Raw genomic sequence first — 27143 nt, 5'->3', positions numbered from 1 at the left:
ATGACAGCAGACGCAAAATCAACTTGGCGGTGAAATTTCAAATGATAAAAGCAAAAAACTTTATATTTATTGTAAGTACGCATTTACCTTGATTTTACCATTTCTTCGTTACAATCTGGCATAAGCTTATACATATTTTGCCAATTTTACGCAGAAAAGGCCTATAATTTACACTTTAATTAATATCATAATATTGTAGTTCTACAGTACAGTAGGCCTACTGTAGAATTCTAACTACCAAGTGTTGTACTTGTAGCGGAAAGTGCTATTGAGTGGACCTTACAGTAGATCACTACTTTTCAAATGATTTTCCGCTAGGCCTACAGCACAACATACAATAGTTATCTTAAATGAAGCTACGCACCAATAATATAGGCATAGCCACATATCCCCTCAACTGGTATGACCATCATACCAGTCAAGGAGGTATACTTTCTGAGAAGATCATTTTTTTAATAATAATGGATGATGCCAAATCATTTCATCAGGGACATACATAGAGGGATTAGAGACTCTACTAGTTTAGAGACTGACGTTAGCATTTGCTTTTGTATTTGAGCACTGAGCCATGAAGGAGTGACTATATAGTATACCACTATATCACTACTACTATACCAGCAGACATCAGGTAAAATTGGATAGAAATTGGATAATTTTATCAAAGGTCTGCTAATTGATGTAATTTTAACTTAACTTTTTCAAAATCGATTGCTTTCAAACTTGATCACAAGCAATATTCAGCAGTTAATTAATCTAATAATGAAAAAGATTGGAGGAGTATTTTTGGAGATAAGTGGTGACAATAAGGTAGTATATTTCGGTAATATTTGTTACGAAAATGAAGTATTTACTATGGACAGTAAGCAACCATTACGTAATATCAGTGATAATATGTGCAAAATTTCCGCAGTTTGCTCAAAATCATTGGCTAAAAAATTGCTCAGTTCATGAGGAATTTATTCAGCTTTTCACAGATTCAAAAATTGAAACAATTGGACAAGAAGTTTTGGAGAAAAGTGGTACACAATAAGGTATAGTAGTTGACTTAATGTCATCTCACTATGCTATTACTAACAGATAGAGTTTCCAATCCCTTTACCCAGTATGTAAATCCCTGATTTCATTAATTCGTACTAGGACCTAATCCGTTTTTTGTTTTTGTTTATTTTTTCTGATCTTGCCACATGCAGTCAAAAAAGGGTGATATTTCATATTACCCTGGTACCTGAGATGATCACAGACATGCAAAACTTAGAAATTATTGAATTATCTAGAAACATTCCTACAGCTTACCAATAGGAAAAATAAGAATGAAATGATTGAATGATGCATATCATATTCAGTAGTGCGACATTATATAATTGAGTTGATCACTTAAGTTATTTGTATTTTCAACTTTGCTCTATCAATTACTCTGACTCCAATCATGGATAGATTTCCTGAAACTAAATATCTTACGTAAGATTTACAAACTAACCACATAAGTTGGAGGAAATTAAATTTAAAAAAAAATCTCTCAGCACTCTGTTCATTAACACATTTACTAAAATATTGTTGCTTTATCTTAAGTATTACCAAAAAATGTCATTGTTACACAATTTTGTGTAAAACAGTATTTTAGTGAAGTAAATGAAATATCAGACATGTTCATGTATCAAATATGGAAATTGTTGTATGATATAAAACATAATGAATTGATTAATATGAATAAAAAAAAGAAGAAGAATAAAAATATCAAGCACAATGATGAGAACAAAAAGAGAATGAAGACATCAGCTAATGCAGAACTTAAAACAATTTATTATGATATGACTAAAAAAGTGAAATTGGTTTATTCCAAGTTGTCAGTATGATTGTAAGAATGTGTACTATATAGAGAATATCAGTCACTGTGCTCGGCATTTGGTCTACAATGTTTACATTTTTTACATTATGTCTATAGTTTGTTTCAACTATTTGTGTTATCCTTCTTTCATTTGTATTGTTTATACATATATCGAAGATTGCTCAAAATATGTTTGTACAAGTTTTTTTTGTTTTTGTTTTGTCTGCATGTGTGCAATGTTTTAAGCCAGAGAGTCGGGTTTTGTCATTATAAGTTAAAGTATAAATAGAATGTGTTTGGTATGGTGGTTTGGTTTCGTGTTCTTGTCTCCGTCTAAATAATGTATATCAATTTGTTGTCCTTGTAAAAGCGAGGTGTACATGTATTATACAGTGTGTAAGATGAGTTTTTTGTTATATGCGAATGTGTGTCCATTTAAATGAGTGTAAAAGAGAGAAAAACATGTTTAATGGAAAAATATAATTTCTGCAACAAATATATATTCTCAGTTCTGAGTGCAAAAAAAAAGGAGAAAAAAAAATATATATTGTTGCAAACATTTTTGATGTGTTCAACAGATTTTGATTTAACTTTGTCATTAAATACAATAACACTTGAAAATTTCAGTAATCAAAAGTTTAAAAATGGATGGAGAACTAATTTGTAACTATAAGAAGTGCAGAAAGAGGCTAAACTCATTTGCTTGGGTAAGTAAGGTACATCAATTCCAGTCCATTTTTTATCCATTTCTATCTTAAAATTTGGCAAGGAGCAGTTATCAATGAAAAGTAAGCCACTTCACAAATATATTTAAGAGATTGAGGCTTGTCATGTATTTCAACATTGATATATTTAAGCATAATTTCTTTTTTTTCATATGACTGTCAAATTTGATTGGAGTATTATGGTATGGCATTTTCTGTCTGGCTATTTGTACTTAGGAAAACGGAATATTTGGACAGTGGGCAAGGGGCATTATTAGTGTGTCTATCATATCACATATCACAAGAGAGATTAACAAGTGTAGTTTTTTTTTTAGCCAAAACATAAGAAAGATCATGGTCAGTTGATAAAGTTAGTGATAAAGACTAACAAAATCAAGATTGATGAGAATTTATGTATGCACAGTATTTGCTCTCCCCCATAATTGCATTGTCTGATTTTTTTCCACAACAGGAGAGGGTTTTTTATTATCAATTACAATAGTCAGCTCCTAGAATGTAAATCATGAATTATAAAATTAAATATCAATCCAACTTTGTTGCAGGTGACATCTTGTTCCCGTATCCTTTGATGAAATGCTGATGACAGATAAAATCATTGTTATAGGCATATATTGTTCTTGAATTTGTTTACTAATAAACAATACTACACTTTTTTGTACTTGCAGATAGTAATGAAGTTTGGTAATTTAGAACTTAAGAAATTATTAAACTAAATATTTTCTACTGATTTTTAATTTATTCGACGTACCTGTGTTTCTCAAAAAATCTTTCCTGATTCTGAGTGAGGAAGTCTTCCCTAAATTATCATATGAATTGTGCCTTTTAAATTTTGTATAATGCAACTCTAAAATCTTAATTGCTTCCATAGGAATGGAAAAGTAGTTAATTAGTTCAATGTTGTATAGTGACAACATTGATTAACAATGAATTACATTAATTATTCCCAAGATTACTTTGCAAAGACATCAGTTAACATCAAATAGACCGAAATAGTGACTTACCAAATATGGTAATGGTTTTCCCCTCAAAAAAGAATAAACATGTTGTTGATTAATGGAAAAGATATTAGGTTACAAAATGTAATATTTAGAAAATCAAATCCTTGACATATTTCCCAAATAAGATATTTTCTGCGATGAAGATGGTACAAGGGAGTTCAACAAATCATACACCTGTCCAGCTTGTAAGTATACAGTAGTAAACTGCAAATTTTGGGAATTTGGCTTTAAAATGAAATAATTCTAGTTGGTAATGGGGCCCATTAACGGCACCAGAAAGCCCCCAGAAAAAGCCCTGATCTTACAGTAAAGTAATTACAGTGTACAAATTATTTTTTTCAGGTGAAAATACTTTATCTGGTAAATTTGACATCATAAGGATAGATCTTCAGCCAAATGAGCAGTATAAATCAGTAAGTGTTAATTTATATAGACTATAAATCAGAAATAATCTGAAACATTCCAATTACTTATAAAATACATCTCCCAGTTTTGTTGAAGCTGATCAATATTTAATGAACATGGCCTACAAGGCTTTTGTTTCCAGTACTGAAACGATACCTTGTCAGTTCTAATTAATGATTACAAAGAACAGAACTCCTGTTTAAGTGTTTGCTGGATTTATCTTGTTGTGTATACCCTAGTCTCCATGTACAAAACTGCAATAGCTGGTGGCTACCTTACTAACTTATTTGCAAAAAACTCATCATTTCTATCTAAAGTGATTTGAGTAAAGGGTCTTGTGAAAGTACAACAGCAGTACTGCACTAGTGCTGCACAAAAGATGCTTCCATGAGAAATACAAACTGCTTTTGGTAGGGGTCACATACCTACCAGAAAATACCAAGGACTAACAAAAACTGAAAACCATGTGGTTGAATTGACCAAGATTAGAAAAAAAATAACATGATTTGGAACCGGACCATGTGGTCAAGGACAGTTATTGAATAGTTGAAGAGTTAATGCTGACTTGTCACTTTCATGATGTACATGTTTTTCATTTGGTAAAACATAGTTTGATGTAGAAAATGTAAATGCTGCTTCTATTTTAAAGATGGTATTGGCAGGACAAAAACCAGAAACCATTATGGAAATCTGTACCAGGGCCTTGTCTTTCTGGGCATACCAGGTAAAGGATACTTAAATACAAGACCTAAATCCATCACCTTTTAAAGATTACACATAAATTCTCCATCTTAATTCCATAATTTCTTTGACCTTTCAATAATACAGGTGACAAGTGAACATGGTCAGTCTTTCAGAGCCCCCCATCAATGCAAATATATTGAACATGTGATTCCTGAAGACTACATTTAGTGCTATTATATAGGCTCACCAAGAGAGGACTTACCAAGAATATGTGGCTTCCAAAGCCAAAGAAAGAGCTGTCCAACTGGAGCAATACTATGAACAAATAGTATCCCACACCCAGACAGAATTGACATGTATCCTTCATTTACAACCATTTATAATTTACTTTTTTTTCACAAGTGCTATTTCTAATAGGATTTTAAGATATGTATGTACAACAGCAGTTTCTATATCGCAAAATACGTTAATTCATCATGAAATACACATGAAGGTAAATAATCCAACAATTTAGTCTTTGAAGGCCATGATATATTTAACATGATAGGTGAATACTTCGATGATTTATGCAAAACATTTCATAGGACCTGTTGTTTTTCATAATTACATATCTTGTTATAATTAGGGAAATACAACAAATCGAGTTTATTAGTAACGATTAGTAATTAACACCTTATTTTATAGTTGATTTAATACAAAATTTTCTTTTGATAATAATGCAACATGTTTGGCAGTTTACCTTCTCTGATATAACCACCAGTACTAGTGCAATATTCTTCATGAAACACAAACTCGATCTGAAAGTTGTCGTCTTCTTGAGATTGTGCTTCCTCCTCCATCATGAATGGTGTTCCTTCTTTTGTTCCCAAGTCTGATTTGAGGTTCATATCAGTATTTTGACTATCTGACGCCCTATCTGCAGACCTATTCATACTTCCTGGCAGTCTGCTTCTATATTCAACACCGGTCGACCGTACCTGTATGCCCTTTCTTTTCTTAAACCTTTCAATAAAGCCTGGTGAACTGGCAAATCCAGTGACTCCTAATTTTTTGGCTATCTCGTTTGCCTTCTGTCTTAATACAGGGCCTGAAACCACTTCTCTAAAGTTTATATTACTTCCTTCCATTTTTCGTACCCAATTGTAAAGGGCGTCTTCAACTGAAATAAAATCGCCATGCCTCATGCGTTTTCTGGCAGGTGAAAAAGTCCCTGAATCGCACGCTTCCATTATTTGCTCTTTTTGTTTTACAATTCCCGTAAGTGTGCTTCCTGTTATGCCGAAATCTTTGGCAATTTCTGTTTTAAGCTTATCTTTCCTTTCCACTGCTTGGATTATTTCCAACTTGGTTCCTAAACTCAGAACTGTCCGTTTTCTTGGTGTTGAAGCAGCAAGACATAACATTTCGACATCGAAGTCGTCATGATCAGTTAACTGTAACGACGTCTGCTCTGGACTCATCTGACCTCCAGATATTTTGCCTCGGTCTAACACATCGACCATAGATTTTACTTTTGAATCGCTATCCATGGTTTGTTTCTATTTTACTAAATAATTTCCCTAGCAATATATTTCTGTCCGTATTGTAAAAAAAAAAGTGCCGTTCTTATACAGCTCTGTATTACTCACCGCCACTACTTCGGTATAAATTTACTATACACGACTTTGATATATCGGTCAAATCGTATGCTCACTGCTCAAGTTTTCGAACAATACATTACAGTTAGTACATGCATAATCTTCTCTAGATGTACCATAAAACGTTCTTCAAAAGCTCCTCTAAACTCCTTGTAAGACAAATATTTCTGAACCCTTTGTCTGAACTACCAACACACGTTCCCATTTGTTTGTTGGCCGTAAGACGGGTCTATTTTTAGAGCGCCTGTGTGTAACAAACCTTCACTGTAACAGAGATTCCCTGTACTTTGATCCGGTGGTTGTGTAAGTGTGTAGCTATAGCCAAAGTGCCCCAGAGAAAATCAATGGCGCGTTTACTTGTATTGAGTTCACATTAAACGCTGTAGGCCTACGTCACGCTATTTAATATCTTCCTCTGTGTACTTGAAAAATACTGTTTTGTTACATTTATTTTTTTAGAGAAGCTTTAATTTGATTTGTAATATTTGTTGAAGATTTTAAATACAATTCAAATACATTTGAGGTACATGTCCACACTTCTGACATAAAATCTCCGTTCAGGCTTATTTTACCTGTAAACCCAGGGCTTCTTACGAAGCAACTACGTACGGTTATCACACCTGACCGTATATGCCCATGGCTATTCAGACTACACTCTCATTGGATCCTATTGTAACTGACGCAGACACCTCACTGGCTTCCAAACAGGTTTTGCTGGTGAGGTACTGCATTTGGTATTTAACGAAACTGAAACACGTTATGTAAAATGACATTGAAAATGTATAATGTACCCGCAGTGGACTCAGGTTACCTTGCACTTTTACAATTCAAGGACATACACTCTGTGTATTTCACCTATACATTGCCCAATATTAGCAAATCAAATGGCAAAAATTATTTCCTTTCAAAAAAATCAAGAGCCATTTCTGGAACTAGCATCATCATACAAATAAAAGTGCAATCAATGATTGCGAAAGCTCACCGGCGGCAGCAATCACACTTTGCATTTATTTTTTATGTATGTATAAGCATGTCATTTTGAAATTGTATGTCACATAATATCGCTCCTAGACCTCTAATGGATGTATAAACCAAATAAAAAGGGTTGTGGACTTACAAGCTTTTCAAAACTAACCCCAAAATCTTTAAAGTGAGTTTTTGTGTCAAAAAAAGTAAGTCCACTAAATAGTAAAATGCGAAAATGCCAATTTTTGTCTGCATGATTTGCCACATCATCACTCCTGGATCTCTAATGAATGTATAAACCAAATTAGAAGGGTGATAGGTGTATACTTTTGGACTTACCCCCAAAACTTTAAAGTTAGTTTTGGTGCAAAAAAAGTTATGTCCACAAAATGGTAAAATGCGAAAAAAATCACAATTTTTTTTCTGCATGATTTTGCCATAACATCACCCCTAGACCTCTAATGAATGTATCAACCAATTTAGAAGGGCATGAGGTGTATACTTTTGGACTCACAAACTTTCAAAAAAATGACCCCAAAAACTTTAAAGTGGGTTTTGGTGCCAAAAAAGTTAAGTCCACAAAATGGTAAAATGCGACAAAATCACATTTTGTTTCTGCATGATTTTGCCATATAACATCATTCCTAGACCTCTAATGAATGTATAAACCAACTTAGAAGGGCATGAGGTGTATACTTTTGGACTTACAAGCTTTCCAAAAACTTACTCCAAAAACTTTAAAGTTTTGGGGTGAGCTAACAAGTTGTTTATCCATTTGTCGGAAAGGTACTGCTATCAATATTTTACCCGAGTATTGATTATAAATACCAAAAAATCATTGACAGTCACACATGCACCTACCCCTCTGAAGTGGTCTGTTGTTACATAGAGTAGGTGAGTTTGCAACACTGAAAGTTAAAATCTAAAATGTATTTTTAGAATTCAAGCATAGGAGTACCTTTGTAAATGTCATATGGTTATACATAGAAAAGTATAATTTTGTACCTGTTACCTGTTTTGAGATAGATTTTTTTTAAAGATTCTATTTATTCTCGCTGTAAGCGAACCAACAATTTGGTTTATTAGGAAGAGTTGGTAGGCCTTTGTGAATACAAGAGTGTTCCATTTTCAAAAGAAACCGGTAAAACCATAGCTAATCTCGTAAACACCCTGGTGTTTGTACAAACTATTTCAATAGCAAATAATATTCACGTGAAGTCTGGTCATGAACCTTAAATTATTATTATTATGTTTCAATATTTTGTAACAAGAATGTATCGGGCTCTTGGAGCAGTTTGTTAGAACAAATATTGATAAAATACCATACCAATGCTTTATTCCAAACATTCAAGATATATTGAACTTAAACTTGAGCTATTATATTGACAGAACCATAACGATGTTTCACTGTTCGGATGCATTGCCAGTTAATTCAAATGTATTATATATATATATATATAAATAATAAGATAAAAAGCCAAACACAGATCTGCTGTCTCCCTAGTACTTTCGCGGCTACATTCTGCCGCTCAAGATATATATATCTTTAATTGATTAGTTTGTAATATTATCAACATTTTCAAATATCATTTATCTATTAAGAACACAGAATTACAAAAGAAAAAATGTCAAATACGCATTACCATTTGGACCGTATTTTTTGTAAAATGTTCTGCCACTGTCGATGCGGAGTAGACAATATTAGAAAATAACATGAACATTAAGATTCAAATGAACATTCAGATTCAAATTTTGATCTGAATTTAATTTACCTCAGTTTTGAGTTTTTCATTTTTATATTGTTTACGAAATTTTTAATTATTATAAAGTAGTCTCTTTAAAGCAGAAACAACATCACGGTAAAAACGTTGTTATTTTCATTGAATGTACGTGTTTTGTTCCTTTCCAGTTATGTTTTTGTGGTATCCCAATATTCACAGTCAATCCCTATGTCCAGATTTGACCACTCGATTTAGTTGAGAATCCCCCTCTAAATTTATCGCGGAAATTATTTTTAAATCATCACGTGACTGTTTTGAAATCGAGACATTTTCATTTGTAAACACAAACACACGATAGCTTACAAGTCGAAATATTTCATCTGGGTTAGTTGGATAACGATGTTATACAGTGGTTTAAATGTAAATAACACGTTCTGTACATATAAAAGTGTAAACACTGTACATATAGTATAGTGACAGTAGCGATGTACTGGTACAGACTGTATAAATATTACCAAGTTTGTATAATGGCCTACTTTCTAGCCATCAAGCAGAATACGAGCAGCGTCTGTATTACTGCAGTCATTGTTTTCATGTTCCAATCGATTGTACCTGCTTCCCCAGTGCAATTCTAGGATTGTCTTTGACTCATTTGCCGATTATTCTCTTTTTTGTGGAAGCTGTTATCGTTTTCAACCGCAGTCGATTCACGTTTGAAGCTATTATTGTTTTCATGTGTTTTAGTTTGTTGTGCGCATGCGTTTTATCGTGTATGTCACAAAATTTACATATCCAGATTGTTGATCAACGAATTGTGATAAACTTTTTTGTAATTAATAATTGATGTCTTTTATGTATATATATCATCAAATTCGAATGGTTATTGTTCATAAGGTTATATTTTCTTAAAGATATTCCCAATAATATGAAAAAATACTAATTAAAAATACCTCCGTGAAGTTGATTACTTATTCCTTATTCCTTATTCCATTACTTATTCGATTTCTCTTCACTAATTAACGGTTAAGATGGTTCAAAACTAATTAATAGGCATTCCCAATGCACATTCCACCATTCCATTACTAATCCATACATTATTACTTGTTCAATTCCCCCATTACTTATTCGATTCTCTCTCATTACTTATTCGATTTCTCTTTACTAATTAACACTTAAGATGGTTCAAAACTAATTAATAGGCATTCCCAATGCACATTCCACCATTCCATTCCTAATCCATACATTATAACTTGTTCAATTCCCCCATTACTTATTCGATTCTCTCTCATTACTTATTCGATTTTCTCATTACTTATTTGATTTCTCTTTACTAATTAACACTTAAGATGGCTCAAAACTAATTAATAGGCATTCCCAATGCACATTCCACCATTCCATTCCTAATCCATACATAATTACTTGTTCAATTCCCCCATTACTTATTCGATTCTCTCTCATTACTTATTCGATTTCTCTTTACTAATTAACACTTAAGATTGTTCAAAACTAATTAATAGGCATTCCCAATGCACATTCCACCATTCCATTCCTAATCCATACATTATTATTTGTTCAATTCCCCCATTACTTATTCAATTCTCTCTCATTACTTATTCGATTCTCTCTCATTACTTATTCGATTTTCTCATTACTTATTCGATTTCTCTTTACTAATTAACAATTAATACTCGAATAAGTAATGGGGGAATTGAACAAGTAATAATGTATGGATAAGGAATGGAATGGTGGAATGTGCATTGGGAATGCTTATTAATTAGTTTTGAAGCATTTAAAGTGTTAATTAGTAAAGAGAAATCGAATAAGTAATGAGAAAATCGAAAAAGTAATGAGAGAGAATCGAATAAGTAATGGGGGAATTGAACAAGTAATAATGTATGGATAAGGAATGAAATGGTGGAATGTGCATTGGGAATGCTTATTAATTAGTTTTGAACAATTTAAAGTGTTAATTAGTAAAGAGAAATCGAATAAGTAATGAGAAAATCGAATAAGTAATGAGAGAGAATCGAATAAGTAATGGGGGAATTGAACAAGTTATAATGTATGGATAAGGAATGGAATGGTAGAATGTGCATTGGGAATGCTTATTAATTAGTTTTGAAGCATTTAAAGTGTTAATTAGTAAAGAGAAATCGAATAAGTAATGGAATAAGGAATAAGTAATCAACTTCACGGAGGTATTAAAAATTAGTTTACCGTGATGTCCCTTTAACTACATAAATGATGTGAACTGGGCTGTTTAATTTATATAAAGCGAAAAAGTTCCTATAAGGTATAGGGGATATTATTGCGACCTCGACTGAGCCAACATTTATTGTAGCTGGTTTAGGTCTAGTAGGTCGTAATTAACTCAATGGCTTCTTGATATTTTGCTCTCTCCTATTATTGCACAAAATATTAGCAATGTTCTCAGTTTTTTTGTTCAAAGAGAAATCGAGCAAACATGTTCCTATACACGTATATGTTTTACTTTGCATTATCACCCAAGAAAACATAGGATGATTTTTGTTCGTTATATTTCTTACCTGAGAACTCCATTTTGGAGAAGTCTTCCCCACAACAACTAATGCCATGTCGCTGACAGAAAGAGTTGACCCAGTGTGTGTCGATGGTCGATTTTGGGACTCCATACGCATCCGCCAAATTCCTGGCCGCGTCGCCTACCATTACCATGGTGACAGAAGCTTTCTTTTCTCCCAGACCGGCGTACCAGTTAGATAAAGTTTCCTCCAGATCGTGTCGATTCTCATGCTCAGATGACCGGCTGATTTTACTTGGGGAATGTGGCGAAATTGGGTCCGTATAAAGTTTTCTTTTCTTCAAAATTTTGGACACTGTGGTTCTATCTATTCCAAATATCTGTGCAATTTCACCTTGTGTGATTCTTGGACTATCTTCGGCCATTTTTGATATTTGGCACTTGACCGAATAAGGAATGTTCGTTCTTGTGCGCCTCATTGTAAATGCCTGTCGGGAAATTTGATTTGAATTTTCATATATCGAGTTTAAATTATTAGACATTTGATTGTCCAAATCATCTTCACAAATGTAGAGATTTCGTTCATTGTCTTGAATGGCTGACACACCAAGAACATTTGAATGTTCTAAAAGAGACAGTTGCGCTGCCCCCAGATTCAAACCGCTACTTGACGGGACCGAATTCTGAAGCATATTCAGATGACTGTTTGAGGTTCTACTATTGCCTGACATTCCAAGACGACTATTGGATGGCGTATTACTATTGGGTATCTCTAATCGACTGGTAGGGGTAGAAGTACTTCCATGGATCCCAAGGCGACTGCTAGAGGACGTGATACTGCCCGGCATAATAACACATGGCATTGACGAGGGGCTGTGAAAAACAAGAGGAGCAGTACTTTTGGGGATGATCCTTCTGTTGGGTGATGGAGTTACCGAGGCAGGATTTGTCCCAGTGCTCAAATTCATTGTTGATGGATTAGTGTTCTGCAGACGGCGACTGTATTCCGGACCCAGTTGCTCTAGCAAGTTCCTAAGGGTTCTACTTGTGTGCTCGTCCATTTGGCGGGCGTTTTCCTCTAGTATCTTTATGGAGGTCTAAAACGACCTGTCAACAAAATATTATTCATATACGTGGGTACACAGCATGATTTGAAGACGTTTGAATTGTATTAATATTTTCAATGTAGATAACCAGATTTGTCAAGTTTACGGAATACTTATATCTGTAGTATATGCACAAGGATCTATTTAATTATCTTTATCAGTCGCCTATGTAGGGTCTATTCATTTCTGCATGTTTTATATATTGTATACATTAAGCGTAATTGTAAAGCTGTACCCTTACCATATTACTACTGTCACACTCGGATAATATAAATGGTGTGTGTGTTGGGGTGTGTTTATGTGATTGCACATATAGCCTGTTACACATGCCAACTTACATTTCCGATGTACATTCATGTGTACAGTGTATAGAACAAACTATACACATCTATATGCTTGCATGCACACACCAGTATACACAATTATACAGTACTTTATGTAAACAATGTAATATATAAAATAAAGAACATCATAGTATGTAACACGCGATGGAACACGCGTACGTTAGTACTGTTTGCAAGAATGTTTTCAGCCTATCACGTGATACACGTATGTCGAATGGAGCCAGCGAGATGTGCCAGGCACACAATCACGTATTTCACATTTCTCGTTAGTGAGATATGTTTCAGATCAATTATTGTTGGAATAGACACAAGGAAACGTAAGAATACACAAACGTACCTTGTGATTTCTACACGAACTCCAGTGGTATATATTCGCTTCTAGTTTCTCTGTTGTCATCTGGGCATTTACTTCGACACAAAGTGTGCCTGGTCAGAGGTCATTGTGGGGATATGGTTTATCACACATCGCCCGTTCATAACGTGGTTTAATACTGTTCAGATAAAAATAACCTTGTTTATTTTCACTATAATATTTATTGACGATATGGTCAATTATACAAACGATATTTGCAATGCTTAAAATATTACCCGTGCATAATATGGCACGAGCTATTTGTGATTGATTTAACCGAGGTGTGATTATCCCCGTCGGAGGCCTCTTCATATAGCACACATGGTCGGTGAATCACATGGTCTGTCAGGGATGGGAAATGTGATAAGTTGACAGCTGTTGTTCACTGTGATCAGGTTAGTCGCTATCAACACATGGTTATAAATAGAACAGCGGTTACTCGACAAGAGCTATACACACATACTGCCATGAGTCAGGGACGTGTTGCCTTCGGTGTGTTTACGTGTACATCAAGCTAATTACACTACAGGAAATCGATAATTGTATTTTATCTACATGTCTATTTAAATTAAACATTGTGATAAGTCATTCAATGACATCACATGCATACGTATATAATGCTCTCTTTGATTATAATATAAACAAATATATGTGAAGAAAAAAATGAGCACCCAGAAATATGTACTCACATACATATATAAACATAATTATGTAATTAATTTAACGAATTCATTATTTTGATATGCCACGAATTTAATAGTGTAGGATTGTTTTTATCAGGTAACCACAGGTGCCTGACTCGTTTTTATAAAATAATAACATATAGAGTACATATAAATGAGAAAGGTTCTGAACTCCCCCAGGCTTGAAATCTGATGTATTTATTTCTAAGTACCGTAGCTTCGGTTGTATTGGGTGGATTTTTTCGAAGTAGGACTTGAATTGAAGAGAAATGGTCAATCTTTAAAATAAGCCATAACATGTTGTCGATTTCTCGATATTAGTTTACGAAATCGGGCGTGAAACTTCAAAATCCCCTCGATTTTGTTTAGTCGGACAAGTTGACGTAACGGGGTCACCACACTTTGACTCTATTGGACATAGCTTTAAATACGAAGTCCACGGGTTAATCACGAGGTACGCTTCATCAGATCACCGAATACAACTATTACATACACTTACTTTATGTATACGAGCACCCTATCGACGGCCCCGGGACTTTTTATGCATACTGATAGCAGATTTTCCACTTGAGTAGCCATGTTGTGTCAGCCGCGGTAAATTTGAACAAGCATTCTGATTGGTTATAGAAAATGTGTTGAACCAATCAGAATGCTTGTTCAAATTTACCGCGGCTGACACAACATGGCTACTCAAGTGGCAAATCTGCTATCAGTATGCATAAAAAGTCCCGGGGCCGTCGATAGGGTGCTCGTATACATAAAGTAAGTGTATGTAATAGTTGTATTCGGTGATCTGATGAAGCGTACCTCGTGATTAACCCGTGGACTTCGTATTTAAAGCTATGTCCAATAGAGTCAAAGTGTGGTGACCCCGTTACGTCAACTTGTCCGACTAAACAAAATCGAGGGGATTTTGAAGTTTCACGCCCGATTTCGTAAACTAATATCGAGAAATCGACAACATGTTATGGCTTATTTTAAAGATTGACCATTTCTCTTCAATTCAAGTCCTACTTCGAAAAAATCCACCCAATACAACCGAAGCTACGGTACTTAGAAATAAATACATCAGATTTCAAGCCTGGGGGAGTTCAGAACCTTTCTCATTTATATGTACTCTATATGTTATTATTTTATAAAAACGAGTCAGGCACCTGTGAGGTAACTAATATTTCTGGGAATGCAAGTGAAAACTTTTCAAATACATTTCTTTATAAGACAGTCGAATTTCGACTCTTAATTACGTATACAGAGACGTATACGTACAATCGTGAGACGTCATATAATGGGTAATTATGACATCATGATTAGCTCACCTGGTCCGAATTAGGACCAAGGTGCACGAGTTCATGCCAAACCGTGAACGTGGCGTCCGAACTGAATTTGGTAGGAATCATCCCTACGGTTTATTTATTATCAACGTTGGCCCACAGATGTTGACTACGTAGGGCCAATGTTGGCAAACTACGTTGGCCCGATGTAATTTTGCTCATCGGCCCATCGTTGGCCCAACGTGTTGGCCCATCGTTGGACCAACATTGTATGTCAGATAGCCAATGTTGGCCCATCGTTGGACCAACACTGTATGTCAGATAGCCAACGTTGGCCCATCGTTGGTTTCAAGTGTGTATTTCCAACTATTGGTTTCACCTTCATAGGCCCAACATTGGCCCAACGTAACAAACAGTAGATAAAGTGATGCTTATGTGTAATGCTGGCAACATAAAAATTAATCAGTTGTCATATTGGCAAGTGCTTTACAATTTAGTTTTTTATGATGGCAGTTTTAAGTACAGCATGTTATGTATCATTATAAAGAGTAAAAACTGATAAATGATTATCAGATGTTAATCTTAGTTATCTGTCCCAGATCAGTCCTGTTCGGAATTGTCACTAAGCACAGCATTGATAGTTACAGTAGCTGCCTGTTGTGTCCTTTTTTGTTATCTCCTTTTCCTGCCACCATCGCGATCACAAGCAAATCTGAACCAATCTTTTGCAATTGCTGCAATTTCCGAATCTGTTGCTGTCGCACACAGGCGGTTCTTCCTTACTGTAGCTGTTGGAATAAATAAACAATATATCAAATCTACACAGAATGTAAAAATCAAGCGGCACAGATGGCCTGAATCGCTAACCTGGACATTTCTGCAGTTATGGCATTAAAGTAATATATATGAAATTTGTCAAGTAGTAATAACGACAGTACAGACAAGTATTTTCGGGGCAATCTGCCCCTTTATCAAGAAACAAGGGAATTACAAACGATCTGACATTGAACATGGAACAGCTACACACATTTTGTAGATAAATATACTTAGTATATATGTGTGTGTGTGTGTAAGAAATGAAAAATAAATTCTGAAAACTTTATGACCCTGATATCTAGCAAGCAAAAGTGTACGTACGGTAGTGTACGTACGGCAGGTGGTCTTGTGGAATTAATTAATATACTAAAATTACTTCAGGAATTGAAACATATAATTAAAAAGCAAATCATATAGCCTACTTACATTGTCTTTTGGTCAAAGAAATGCTCTCTTTCTTCTTCGTGATTAATCCAAATATCTTCTGTGTAAGTCGAAATAGCACGTGTACTGTGTACAACCAGTTGAACAGCTCGGACAAGGTCCCTGATAAGAATGTAACATCTGCAGGCAGCTTGACCATCCCTAGTATCAGATGTCACGGTTACCAAGGGAACTGGTCCGACCCTTGCTGTGAGAAGCGCTGATCCAGTTTTGTGGGCAGTAAACATGCATAGAAAATGGTATCCTTAAGGCCACTAAAATATTTACCAAAACATTTATGTCCTTGTTCCTGTTCTACTACAGTATAAAAGACTTTAATTTATGATTAGTTATTCTCACGCAAACAATACATTTTATTATATAGTGATTTTGAAAAAAAAATCACTATTAAAAAATCTTATAAAGTGTATTTTTAAAAAATGATTGATTATATATATATCAACTTTGATTACAGATAATCACTTTTGTTTGAATTTGTTGTAAACCTGCTTGGGCTTACAACATCGGGTCAACGTAAGACCAACGTTGGACCAACCTAGGTAATTCAGCACTGAAATGTACTAACATGGGGCCAATGTTGGGCCAACGTAGTGTTCCCAACTTATCTTCACTTGCTGTCGAGTAAAACAAGTTGTTGTTGGGCCAACGTCGGGCCAACGTTGTATGACCAACGCCAACCATTGGCCAACCGTACAACCATATGCCAACGTTGGCCCAACGTAGTCATGCTATCTGGGTGTAACGGGTTTTCCGTCCACTATTACGGCCTTGCGGCCTTTCAGCTGATGAGGGAAATCTGGATCCTTATGTGGCTGGGAGTTAAATTTAGGGGAGCCTAAATGGCTCACCTGGTCCGAATTACTGTAGGTCCAATTTAAGGTGCATGAGCTCATGTCATACCGTGGCGTCCGAACTGAATTTGGTAGTAATCGATGGGTTTATGTCCGCTTTTGCGGCCTTGCGGCCTTACAACTGACGAGGTAAATCTGGATCCCTATGTCGATGGGAGTCAAATTTATACAAATGATAGTGCAGCCCTATTTTATGATTAGTTCACCCGAGGTCTCAGGGGCGGGACCAAATTAATGGGTCCATTTAACAATATTGATATTTACGACATCTTCTCTGGAACTAAGCAATATATCATATTTAATTCATATTTTAGTGGTAGCATTCCTATAGGTTGGTTGGATTCAAACGTTTACAAATGATGGGACTGACTGCCCTTGGGCCTGAGGGACGGGGCCAAAAATGTCCATTTGGTAATATTGATATTAACGACTTCTTTTCTAGAACTATAGGCAATATATGACATTAATATTTCAGTGGCAGCATGTCTAGGTCCCTGGGGGGGGGGGGGGGGGGGGGGGGGGGCGAGGCAGTGAATACCGACCGAACATTTAATACTAATCGGCCGATTATCCTATGATGTCCGGGCGATAACCGACCTATTCACCGGACATCGTACGGATATCGCGCGAGTATCCTACGGACAACGAACGATGCTTGTACCAGGCCCGGCCGAATGTCGGGCGGTGTGATTACCGCTCGATTCCCGGCCGGATATCGGACGATACTTAAACGATGTGTGAAGGATATGTGGCCGATTATGAAAATCTACGGGACACCGGAGAAATTTTAACTCCGAGTTAAAACTATTCGATCACCTCCCCGATGCTGCCTGAGAGCCCCGGCCACCGGCCGACCATGTCTGGTGTCCGGTCGGGGACCAGGCCAAAATGGCTAAAAATTATGCCGGGAGTACATCCTAAGCCTAATCGGAAGTGGTTGTGACCAAAGCATCAGCTACCAACTCAAGATACATGTACTATTGATATTTAACGTTGTTTGTTTATTAGCTTATAGTTCACGCTCAGGTACATTTTTAGCTTCTTCTGACGCGTTTTGATATTGTACAATGCTCTATTAGTATTTGCATTATTGGTATTACGTTATTTGATATGTATGAAGATAATAAATGAAATATTGTATTGCAAATAAAGATGTTGATGTAGTTATTTTAATTTCATAAAGAAGATATAGAGGATATTTTACAGTGTCTTCGGTAATACCAAATATATTTCACGAGTGTGGCTAATATTTTGATTTTCGTAGCATCAGTGAAAAATATCAAAATATTAGCCACACGAGTGAAACATTTGGTATCATTGAAGATACTGTTAGATATTTTGTTTATTGCACTTTATTTAAGGATTAACATCAATTATTTTTTTCTGTTATACAGTCATAACAGAAAAAACTGGAGTGTACTCTAAATAAACCGCGAAGCGGTTTATGAAGAGAGTACACTCCAGTTTTTTATGTTATGACTGTATAACAGAAAAAATAATTAATGTTAATTCTTATTATTTAATTTCGTCTTAAACACACCAAGATATTTCACTTTCTTTGGCGACCTCTTTTCTGTGATATATTATTACGCAACGTCATCAGCCAATCAAAAATGACGTTACATTTCGCAACGTCAAAAATTTTGTTATGGAGGTATAACAAAATTATTTCAGCCAATGAAAATGCGTGTTTCATACAAAATTAAATTATAGCAAAATATACCGAGGCAACTAAATCTCTCCAAGAATTCTTTGGGATCCCTTGTCAACGGCTCATAAATATATGCAAAATCGTGATGTAAAGCATTCTATCTTTCATTATGACGTCATATAACATGACGGAGAACTATACGCAAATCTTAATTTTCCCCATTGTCATTTGTAAGCAGTGTTCTAATTGGTCACTAGTGAAAAATATCACATTAATAGAATGAATAATTTTCGTCATTTCACTGGTAAAAATATAATAAATATCTGTTTCCCCACGTTTTGCTGGTCATAGGTAAAAAATTAGGGCAGCTCAGGTTAACGAACACATGTAAAAAAAAATACAACGGTATTATGTTACTGGCTATGCCTTTGTTCTTCGAGGGCGGAGAAATGGAGAACACACCATTTTTCACGTTTTTGTTTGGCTAGTTAAAGTATAATACCAACTGATATGCAATATTTTGGACAACTATAACGGCCAGATGACTTCTTGTAAGGAATTAATATCATTAAGGCCACTAGTGTGATAACAGAGACATGCCAACCAAAATGATAACGTACCTATTACAGTGTGTTATAACTCGCAGTTTAAAGGTCATGTTGCTGTGACCATGACAATAAAGCCATAAAGTAATAACAAAATGTGGCAGTCAATAGTTATAACAAAATGTGGCAGTCCATAGTAATAACGAAATGTGGCAGTCCATTGTAATAACGAAATGTGGCTGTCCATAGTAATAACAAAATGTGGCAGTCCATTGTAATAACGAAATGTGGCAGTCCATTGTAATAACGAAATGTGGCTGTCCATAGTAATAACAAAATGTGGCTGTCCATAGTAATAACAAAATGTGACAGTCCATAGTAATAACGAAATGTGGCAGTCCATTGTAATAACGAAATGTGGCTGTCCATAGTAATAACGAAATGTGGCAGTCCATAGTAATAACGAAATGTGGCAGTCCATTGTAATAACGAAATATGGCTGTCCATAGTAATAACAAAATGTGACAGTCCATAGTAATAACGGAATGTGGCTGTCCATAGTATAACAAAATGTGGCTGTCCATTGCAATAACGGAATGTGGCTGTCTTTAGTAATAACGAAATGTGGCTGTCCATAGTAATAACGAAATGTGGCTGTCCATAGTAATAAGGAAATGAGAAAGTCCATTGCAATAACAAAATATGGCTATCCATTGTAATAACAAAATGTGACAGTCTATTGTAATAACGAAATGCGGCTGTCTATAGTAATAACAAAATGTTGCTGTCCATAGTAATATCGAAATTTGACAGTCTATGTAATAACGGAATGTGACAGTCCATTGCAATAACGGAATGTGGCTGTCCATTGTAATAACAAAATGTGGCTGTCCATAGTAACAACGAAATATGACAGTCCATTGTAATGACGAAAGATGGCAATCGATTGTAATAACGAAATATGACAGTCCATTGTAACGACGAAATGTGACAGTTCATTGTTATGACGAAAGATGGCAATCCATTGAAATAACGGAATGTGGCTGTCCATAGTAATAACGAAATGTGAAAATTCCATTGTGATGACAAAGGTGGCAATCCATTGTAATAAAGAAATGTGAAGTCCATTGTTATGACGGAAGGTGGCTGTCCATAGTAATAACAAAATGTGGCAGTCCATAGTAATAACGAAATGTGACAGTCCATTGCAATACCGAAATGTGGCTGTCCATAGTAATAACAAAATGTGACAGTCCATTGCAATAACGAAATGTGGCTGTCCATAGTAATAACGAAATGTGACTGTCCATTGTAATAACGAAATGTGACATTCCATTGTAATAACGAAATGTGACTGTCCATTGTAATAACGAAATGTGGCTGTCCATAGTAATAACAAAATGTGACTGTCCATAGTAATAACAAAATGTGACAGTCCATTGCAATAACGGAATGTGGCTGTCCATTGTAATAACAAAATGTGGCTATCCATAGTAATAACGAAATATGACAGTCCATTGTAACGACGAAATGTGACAGTCCATTGTTATGACGAAAGATGGCAATCCATTGGAATAACGGAAAGTGGCTGTCCATAGTAATAACGAAATGTGAAAATTCCATTGTTATGACAAAGGTGGCAATCCATTGTAATAAAAAAAATGTGAAGTCCATTGTTATGACGGAAGTTGGCCATCCGTTGTAATAATGAAATGTGACAGCCATTGTAACCACGAAAGGTAGCTTTCCATTGTATTGCGTTGATAACTGTGAACAATGTTATCATATCAAGGGTATATTGCGTATGTACCCATGAACATTTCTCCTTTACATAGTAAGGATATACATTTATTGGGGTAAATTGCTATTATCTCGATAACCATTTACCTTTTACATTCATGTAATAAGGATGTTTGCCACACTTCGAAAAGTTTTTTTCTTTCTTTTACATACTAATGGTGTATTGCTAGTATCTCGATTACAATTTCTGCTTTATGTAATCAGGATATATTGTTTTATCTCAATTAGTATTTCTCCTAAACACAATACTAGCTCTGAAAACACAGTTATCAGGTAAGTACCACCTACTTTATTTTTGTACAATGTTAACGATGGTATATATTGCGGGGGCGGGGGCGGGGGCGGGGTGTGTGTGTGTGTGTGTGTGTGTGTGTGTGTGGGTGGGTGGGTGTGTGTTATGTATGTATGTATGTATGTATGTATGTATGTATGAAGATAGGTGATGGTTTCTTTTTTTCTTTTTCATCTCTCTCTCTCTCTCTCTCTCTCTCTCTCTCTCTCTCTCTCTCTCTCTCTCTCTCTCTCTGTTGTTTTGTTTTTTCAGCATCTCTATTATTTATTATCATATCTATTCATTTTTTACTTATTTTTTTATTGACCTTTTCTCTTCTCTGTCATACTTTCTCTTCAATAAATTATCTTCTCTATTATAAAGCAAAACTTTCCTCTCAATTATGATTTTTCTTTTCCTCCATTAACTGATAATAAGCATTCCATTTTATTATATCGTTACATAATTAGAAATACAACTATACCACTAAGATTATAATATTTATGATAACGGAAGTACGGATAACCTGTATAGGCTTAGCCTGTTGTCCAATCCATTTTTATATCTAAAATCTATCTCTATTATGAAATATTGTATGTAAATTAATTCAAATGCTTGATTGAAGAAAATATTTTGAAATGAAATGTTAATTTCCGATTTTTTTCCTTTCATTTTTTTGGGGGGGGGGGGGGGGGGTAATTTCCGATTTTGTTCTGAACAACAGGGGATTATTGAGGAATTAGTCCAATATTGAAACTGTTATCACAAAGACTTTTTGTGACTATAGCTACTCGTAACCATGCTATTTTTAGATTTTGTAATTCAAGTTACGTGTCACAAACATGAAACAATTAGTATTTAATATTGTTTATTTCATTTTAATTATTTAATTATTGATATCAAGACAAGTAGCGATTGCCAATCTTTCATATCCATTTCTTTACATCTTTGACTGTACTTTGATCAATTATTCATTTAAGACTATCTTTCGTATTAGTTAATGGATGATTATTGTTACGTAAGAGGATTACCATACTAGTCCACCTGGTCTATTTGAGACTTGCCTCAGGCTAATTTGACATCAATAGTTCAATGACACCTGTCACTAAAATGTTTCATGAAATACCTGTGTTGTATTAAACATCGATATGCATGCTTTGTTAGTAGCTAGAATAAGATCATTGACTTCGTATGGAACACATTTGGTATATTTTGGATATTCCATAAGAGCTCGTCATACAAGTCAGAAAGTTATCTGTAATTAAATTTCAAATTTTAACTGATCCAGCTCTTGCTTCTTCATTCTAACGTCGGTAAATTGTTGTTACTACATGCAAGCGCTATTGCAGTTTCAGGTAAAACAATTTAACATACAATTGTATTGCAACAGAATAGCACTTTCTACTGACTTCTAAATGAAAATGTTTGTCATTTTGTCCTGATAATTGAAGCTTCAAAAAAAGAGTTGGAGACAACAAAAAAGAAGCACAGCGAAATATCGGATAAGCTTCTGGAAAGAAATCGACAATATCAGAAATTACAAGTAAGTTAATTTCTATACTATTGTATAAAAAAAGTTTGAAACGGCCAGTAATTTGTTTGGGGAAACATCTTTTTATGTACAGATAATCACTTTAGTCTCCACAAAGCATTTTACTTGTACATACTTGGCATAGGGAACATTGGTTAAAGAAAAAGAAAAGAGGGGAGAAAAGAACAGGTGACACAACAGCAAAATCAACTTTATCAATCACATTACATATATGAGGAAATGATTCCTATTAAACAAATGTGTACTGCCTTGTATGCGAGTGAAATGAACAACCGATGAAACTAATTATTGTTTTTTTTCATTCCTTGTGTAGTCCCTGTATGACGCAATGCGCAGAAAATGTATAACTCCGATGTCATTCGAGGGGAACTCGGGGGACGCCACGCCCTCGTTGGCACCAACAGACCGAAAGAGAGTGACAGGTCAAAGTTTTACTATGCCGCTGTCTTCAGGCGATGGTAAATGTGAATTGAGCCTAACAGAAACACCAGATATTACAGCGACCAAGGTGTTTTAGACCCACATTTTGACGTTGACGGGTCTAGATAATGTCCAGTTTATATAACTGTCTGCATTCTTGTGCTTCAATATATGCACAATTGAAGAATGTTTTCTTTATTGAATATTAATCTTGCCCTAATGAACGTCTAAAATGCCCAACAAAACAGTGGAGTAAGTCTAAATAAACCTAAACTAATTAATTCTCAGGTCCCTGTAGATCGGGTGAAAGATAACCGACAAACTTTAGTATTACTTACCAAGCTATTGGGCGAGTCGACAGGCCAAACTTGTATTTTACAATATCTTACATAAATAATGTTTTGTATTTATTTAGAACGTACTTTAAAGGCTCTAACTACGTGGTATTTATCATCATAGCCTTTCCAAGAAAAAAACTGAGTCTGGTAATGTTATAACTATTAACTACGTGTGTTTATGTTTATTCTCGTTCAACTCCATTGCACTTGGCGCGATGAACTGCACATTCGCTGTTATAGTCTCACGATATAACAGATCATGTACGTTACAGTCCATATAATACAATTTAACATACTATTGTGTGTATATTATATAATATTAATATAATATTCTTTTATTTCAGATATTCTTAGACAGCCAAACCAAGGACATCACATTCAACAACGCAGACCCACTAACTCGCCACCAGAAAGTAATATATGTACATTAATGTGTTGGCATGAATTAGATGACCGTGCATTTTGTGGTTCATAAGGTCCCCAAACGAATTGGGGTAAAAGTGTTTTTATTTTGTTTCTTCTCCTTTTTTATAAATCTTTCCTCGATCCTGATATCACATTATTTTTCAGACACTAATGAACTGGTTTGAGGGGCGGTAGGGGTGCAATGATCATGTCTTATGTATAATACTTATATCATGTAGACTGCAAAAGCTGCTTGGACAGCGAACACTGTCCCTATCACAATAGAAAAATGCTTGATTTGCTTTGGTATATGCGTATACCTTTGCACGATATTATTTTGGTATTAATTTTATCATGTTTGTTTTCACCAAAAACTGTATTGGTTCCACACCGGTTCCAAGGGCATACTATTTGTAACTGTACCTTCATACTTGTGCCATGAGTTCACCTCAGTGAGGCGGTGTGTCATTTGCTAAAAGTAATCACTCTGGCCAACATTTTCACATTTGAACCATACTAACGACAGTTTGTCCGGGTCTTATCTCCTTCACTGTTCGGATGGTGGGTTCATCTAGGTAAGGCGATGTGTCATGTACCAAAATTAGGTCACTATGATCTGCATCTAAGAAAAAAATTGTCTAGGATCTATTTTCTTCACTACTTGTCATTAGAACTGTACTACGTCACTCTGATCTTTATTGACTAATGACCAATATCAAAGAATTTTTTTCTTCACCTGATCTGATACTCTTCTTGTCATTTGAACAAATTACTTTGGTCATGGGTCATCATATCTTGGGTTTGCTTTCATTGAACTTTCCTGAATTCAATCAAATGCGTTGGGCGATCGGTGTGTATAATTAGATCCAACACAAATGCATTACCCCTACATTCTTGGCATATAACTTCACATCCAACAGAGTTCTGTAATTCGTTGAGTCGCCTTGCTGTAGAATATACTGGATCTGTGCTATAAATCTTATATCTTATGTGTTCACACAACATTAAGAAACTTTATTTGAACTTCAGACTCTCATTTGGACTGATATTGATAGGAAAAAGTTTCTTTTTTCTTCTTCATTTTTGCTCTTCTAGGATTTATTGCTTGGAATTGTTTGGTTTCCAGTTCTGTTGATACACATTGGTTGATTTTAGGATATTGATAATCTATTTTTTTACAGGGGACTTCGTGTTACGACCGAACAGTACTCCAACTGTTGCTGATCGTTCAACTCATGCGGAAAATGCTCAAAGCAGGTTTAGCTTAACCTTCCACACTCCAAGATGATGATCCCAAGGACTCGACGAACTAGACAAGACATACTCAAAGAACTTCAAACTGTGGAGGATTCCCCCCCCCCCCCCCCCCCACCCCCCACCCCACCCCCCGTTTTAACGGAAGAAAATTAAGTAACCTTTCCCCAACTAAGCTAACCCTTTAATTGAAACATGTGATACTGTGTTGAACTGGCATGCCTGACCAAGAAAATTATGTTAGTTGATAGAATAATTGCTCATTTGTAAGTACATGTATATGAATAAAGTCAGCAGCGTATTATTGAGCTTGCTTATTCTGGTAGCCAAATAATGGTTTCTGGTTCCTGGTTCATTTTAAAGTTATAGTTAAAAAACAGCTTATATCTGTAAAACATTTCGATCAAAAAGTCGTGGGTTATAAAAACTCGGTTGAAGTGGCCTATTAGCAGTTTAAATGGTGGTTGGTCACTGGAAAATTGGAAAATGACAATGATGAAGGAGATGATGTTATATTGCTCCAGTTCAAATAATTGAATAAGCATTAGATGGTTACAAAATACATAAAGATAGCACGTATACAATTTATCTGAGGGAATACCGAGCGTTACCTCTCGAGGCGGAGACCTGACTCAGCCGAATAAACGACTATCATTTTTTTTAATTTCAATTGGAATTCATTCTTACCTGTTTACATCAGCATGGGATGACTGTTTGACGGTATGCACATGTTGCACATCTATAAAATGAAATCTATCCGATTTTCATTCAGAATACTGGTACATACGTGTACGTATGTAAATATTGATAACATGAATAGGATGACAAATATGCCATCTTGTATTCTGAAATATTGTTTTCCCTCTTTTGACCTGGATCTTATATTACACGTACATTTTGACGCATTGGAATTGTTATTAAATTTTTTATTAACATTAATCGATAATGACGGAGAAGGCATGGACAAGCCTTTGTCTAACACTTTGGCTAGTAAGTGCGAGTTGCTGGAAAGCTGTAGTTTTTACTAAGGATACTGTTAAAGGATAATGACGGAAGATTAGAGAGATTCGTTCCATTCCGGGTGTAACAAAAACACCAAAGCTTTATCATTATGTCCTATTCAGCAGTTTACTCTTCACACACGGGTAATGCATCAATCACGCCTTTCAAGGCCATTCAAGTCTGCTTAGTATAATTTAAAACTTACCGCTTACTTGGATTAAAGATTATGGTGATGACTTATCCATAAGTACTTCCGGGAAATTAACTTCAATATAAATGGAAAAAAAAACCCAAAAAATTAAAAAAAAAAAAAACAACAACAAAGAAGACGTGGTTTATCAGCGCACACTTAGGGTGTCTGCTTAGTCCGCTTTCATCCAAATAAACATTGAGGGTAGATCACTTCAAACCCAGAAGCAAATACTTTTCACAAATTGTAAAGTTTTGATTCCTCGACGGTGTTGAGGTAATACATACATGTATATAGCTGATTATAGTTCACATAGACTGAATGAAGAAGGCATTTGGAATGGGCCACTGCACACTTTGGTTTCACAAAAGATATAAATAGTAGATG

General features: G+C 35.2%; 2 protein-coding genes across 4 annotated transcripts in view; one reads left to right on the top strand and one right to left on the bottom strand.

Annotated features, from left to right (window-relative positions):
- Positions 1-13725, bottom strand: part of LOC117322194 (RAB6-interacting golgin-like) — a 34491-nt gene extending 20766 nt beyond the window's left edge. For 2 of the 3 annotated variants that reach the window (XR_004531487.1, XM_033876965.1), the window contains exons 1-2: positions 13249-13725; positions 11508-12568 (exon numbers count right to left, since the gene is read on the bottom strand). Coding sequence is in view for 2 of the 3 variants with exons in the window: in XM_033876965.1 (XP_033732856.1) it covers positions 11508-12522 (1015 nt within the window). In the remaining variant the exon portion in view is untranslated. Of the gene's footprint in view, positions 1-5376; positions 6377-11507; positions 12569-13248 lie in introns of those variants that run through there. The other variant, XM_033876966.1, reaches the window with a different exon arrangement.
- On the top strand, positions 11-25668 carry LOC117322195 (E3 ubiquitin-protein ligase CCNB1IP1-like). Its single transcript, XM_033876968.1, has 12 exons — positions 11-71; positions 2453-2532; positions 3093-3108; positions 3674-3733; positions 3891-3961; positions 4603-4677; positions 4879-4993; positions 21577-21597; positions 23047-23138; positions 23461-23605; positions 24250-24318; positions 25492-25668. The coding sequence occupies exons 2-12, from the start codon at positions 2470-2472 to the stop codon at positions 25596-25598; spliced, it is 834 nt and encodes a 277-aa protein (XP_033732859.1). The 5' UTR covers positions 11-71; positions 2453-2469; the 3' UTR covers positions 25599-25668.
- The last annotated feature ends 1475 nt before the right edge of the window (positions 25669-27143 follow it).

Source organism: Pecten maximus, chromosome 2 (genome assembly GCF_902652985.1).
Source record: "Pecten maximus chromosome 2, xPecMax1.1, whole genome shotgun sequence".
NCBI lineage: Eukaryota > Metazoa > Mollusca > Bivalvia > Pectinida > Pectinidae > Pecten > Pecten maximus.
The sequence above is the reverse complement of the archived record's forward strand: the minus strand, read 5'-3'. Positions and strand labels throughout refer to the sequence as shown.